The following is a 3,511-nucleotide window of genomic DNA, read 5'->3' on the forward strand; positions in this document are numbered from 1 at the left end:
TGACTGTCCCGCTTGACACTCACACTTTGTCCCTGACTGACTATGCTTGTGGTTCTCCTCCAGTTGATAGAGAAAAACAGCCCAGCGAAGGCGCCTTCTCCGAAAACAATGCTGAGAATGAGAGCAGCGGAGACAAGCCCCCCATCGATCCCAGTAAGTGTCTCCTCCCTCCGAACTGGCTGCCGCCTCCACGCTGGCCACCCGGATCTGCCAGCCCGCCAGCTTTCTCTGGAGCCCGCCTTGGCACACCTGGGAGCCTCCCGAGCAGAGGCCCGGAGCCAGAAGTTTGCAGTTTGGGATGCCTGGGCCGGAGGCCCCAAGCCCACAGCACAGCGCTTTGACAAGCGGCCCGCTGGGCTGGGGGGAGGAGGTGGCTGCTACCGAGCGAGGGGGCGGGGCGGGTGCTGCGGCCAGCGCCAAGACCGGCCACCCTCTCGCTGCTGCCCCGGATCAGGACCGAGATCCTTTGGGCCGTTCTTCGAAAGCAGCGTCCGTCACAGAGTCTTTTGTGACTAAATGATCCCCGAGCGGTGGCTGCCTGCCTGCGCCCGGACGCTGGGGAAGACGGCCGATTCCCTCCACTTCTTGTCGTCAGCCGGTGGCGGTGTAAATCCTGCCCAAGATGAGGCTGCAAGTTACCGGGCCATGAGGCCCCCAGACCAGATTATTCTAATAAACTGGAGAAGTGATCAACCGCCTTAGGGCTTCTAGGGGCCAAATATAGGCCTGCGCGCTCCCACGGCCTTCCAGGGTCAAACAAGGAGTGGGGAGAGCAGAAGGAAAGGTGGGGAAGGGAGGACACAGAGTTATTGCGAGGGAGCAGAGAATATTAATCTTGCCACGCGAATACAGGGCAGTATGGTTTCCCCCTGCCTGGCAAGAAGGAGATCCGTTGTCCAATTTCACTCATCACACAATGTTCTGAAAGTGGGTGGGGAGAGGAAAGAACAGGAGCACCGAGGAGAAGAAAGGAGGGCCTCCGAGGGGAGGGGAGCGGAGATTTTACTGCGCGCAATTGTAAGTGACCGTCCAGCTTCTGTCTGCCAGGGGTCCATTGTGTCCCAGGCTCTGCCGCCTTCCCTAACCAATTCAACAGCATCCTGCACGGTGGCCGGTGGCCGGAGGCCCCAGAAGATCCCCCAGCCCCCAGCCCAGGTGGTGGTGGGGGGTGTGCTTCTCCTTCTAAATCCCATTTCTCTCCCCCCCAACCCCTGCAGGCAACCCGGCTGCCAACTGGCTCCACGCTCGCTCCACGCGGAAGAAGCGCTGCCCCTATACTAAACATCAAACGCTGGAACTGGAGAAAGAGTTTCTGTTCAACATGTACCTCACCAGGGACCGCAGGTACGAGGTGGCCCGACTGCTCAACTTGACTGAAAGGCAGGTCAAGATCTGGTTCCAGAACCGCCGGATGAAAATGAAGAAAATCAACAAGGACCGAGCAAAAGACGAGTGATGCTACTTGAGTTCATTTCGGAAAGCAGATGGAAGGAGAGGGCAAGAGAAAGGACTGCCTGTCCCCTTCTCCCACCCCCATACTACCCAAGCCTCCAGCACCCCCCGCACAAAGCGGCCAAACTCCAGGCCTCATCTCTCCCCCTGGCAAACCTTTCTCAGGCTGGCTCCTTGGCCTGCCGCGTTCATGGAGGAGGTATTGTAAGCTTTCCATTTTCTGTTAAGACAAATAAATAAATAAATAAATAAATAAAAAGAAGAAGGGGGCATTAGCGCTGATGGCTGTGTGTACGCTACCTTGTATATATTTTATAAAATCTACCTGTTCCTGACTGAAAACAAACAAACAAACAAACAAAAAAAACAACTACCTTTTTATAATGCACAACTGTTGACTGCGGCGGGCTGTATAGATTTTAGTCTGTGTAGTTAATTTAATTTTCTCTTTGTTCGGCAGAGCGATCTGCCCGATACTTGAACACTGTGTTTTATTGTGGTAATTATGTTTTTGTGACTCAAACTTCTGTGCTGGGTGACACACCCGTTGTGATTGTGAAAGATAGAATTCAATTTGAACTCAGGTTGTTTATGATGGGGAGACAATTGCATAGAGTATAGCTCTGTAGTGGAATACGTCTTCTGTATAACTAGGCTGTTAGCCTTTGATTGTAAATTAGCTGTAAGGATTTCTCAGTGAAATAATTTTTTTTTTTAAAGAAGGGTTCTCTGGGGTGCATAGATTCATGGTTTTCTCCACTTTTGAAATCCAGGCATTTTCGTGTCTACATGCTCTATAGACCTGTCTGGTCTAGTGTATATAATCCACATATGAAAGAAAAAGCAATCAGACCAGCTTGAATACTGTGTTTGCACCAGACAAACAGGGAGGAAATTCGGAGCTATACGTATGTGCAGAAGGTGACTACCTATGGTTTATGTTTAATTTTAACTGGGGGAAAGTGATACTGTAATGGAGCTAATTTTATTGATAATAAATTATGCATTGTGAAACTGCCAGTGGGCTACGGTAGATTTGTATTCTTGACGAATCTGGGGTTTCCGTTGGGGGCTGAACATACACTGTATATTTTGCAATAGTTACCTCGAGGCCTACTGACCAAATTGTTGTGTTGAGATATTTAACTTTTTGCCAAATAAAATATATTGATTATTTTATTTTATTTTTGCGGGTCAGCTCTTTGCATCTTCTCCTGGGACAGGGGGGCCTTGATCGTCTCTGGGTGGGGCCCTGTGGGGTGGAAGAGGACAGAACCTCCATTTTGCTCTGCGGGGCTTTGGGGAGCTGGAACCTAAGGCAGAGCCACGGGCTGGCCTGAGGGCTCGCACGGCCGGCTGCTCAGCAGCCCGAACAGCGGAGTAAAGGAGGAAGGCGGAGGAAAGCCGGGGAAGACGGGGCGGCGAGGCCGGGTCCCCCACTTTGTGTCCATTTGCCAGAAGGCCAGGAGGTCTCTGAGGAGCTGGGCTGGCATCTGGGGTATCACTGGCCAGCACCACTCTTCCATCTTGGCGCCCCAAGAATTGCCCAAACGGAGACTGCAAGGACTTCCCTGGGAGGGTGGGGGGAGGCGTGGGGGCAGTGGGACCACGAGCTGAGGGCCTGCTTTCTAAAGAGTCTCCGAGGAGGGAAACGGGAGCCCGATCGCCCCAACAACGTGGCTTCGGGAACAGATGTTTGGGAGCTCGCAAGCTCTCCAGAGACGTAGGCCTGCGCCCCTGCACCCCCACCTCCTATTCGGCAGGAGGCCGGGGGTGCTGGGCTCTGATCCGCGCGCCCCTCCCCGAGCACAAGTCCTGGCAGAGGCAGGGCCCAGGCAAGCGAGGAGCCGGAGCGCCATAAAAGAAAATGAGGGCTGTTACTGTTTATGGGGTGTAAAGGGCTGCGGGGAACGGCACAGCCTCGGAGCCCGAGCGCCTTCTAGATGTGACCGGAGGGTTCGGCCTCATCTCCCCCTTTTCTTTTCTTGCTCCCGCCCCTCCCCTACATCCCCCCGCGACTTCTGCAAAGGTATCTGGATTCGGACACGTAAAAGGGGAA

At 53.6% G+C, this 3,511-nt stretch overlaps 1 protein-coding gene across 1 annotated transcript in view; it reads left to right on the top strand.

The window, feature by feature from the left end:
* The window catches only part of HOXA9 (homeobox A9), a 3,668-nt gene extending 1,032 nt beyond the window's left edge, over window positions 1-2,636 (top strand). Inside the window, exons 2-3 of the mRNA XM_015558128.1 lie at window positions 4-153; window positions 1,218-2,636. Of these exons, the coding sequence (XP_015413614.1) occupies window positions 4-153; window positions 1,218-1,456 (389 nt within the window). The 3' untranslated portion in view covers window positions 1,457-2,636. The remainder of the gene's footprint in view (window positions 1-3; window positions 154-1,217) is intronic.
* The last annotated feature ends 875 nt before the right edge of the window (window positions 2,637-3,511 follow it).

Source organism: Myotis davidii, unplaced genomic scaffold, assembly GCF_000327345.1.
Source record: "Myotis davidii unplaced genomic scaffold, ASM32734v1 scaffold168, whole genome shotgun sequence".
Taxonomy (NCBI): Eukaryota; Metazoa; Chordata; class Mammalia; order Chiroptera; family Vespertilionidae; genus Myotis; species Myotis davidii.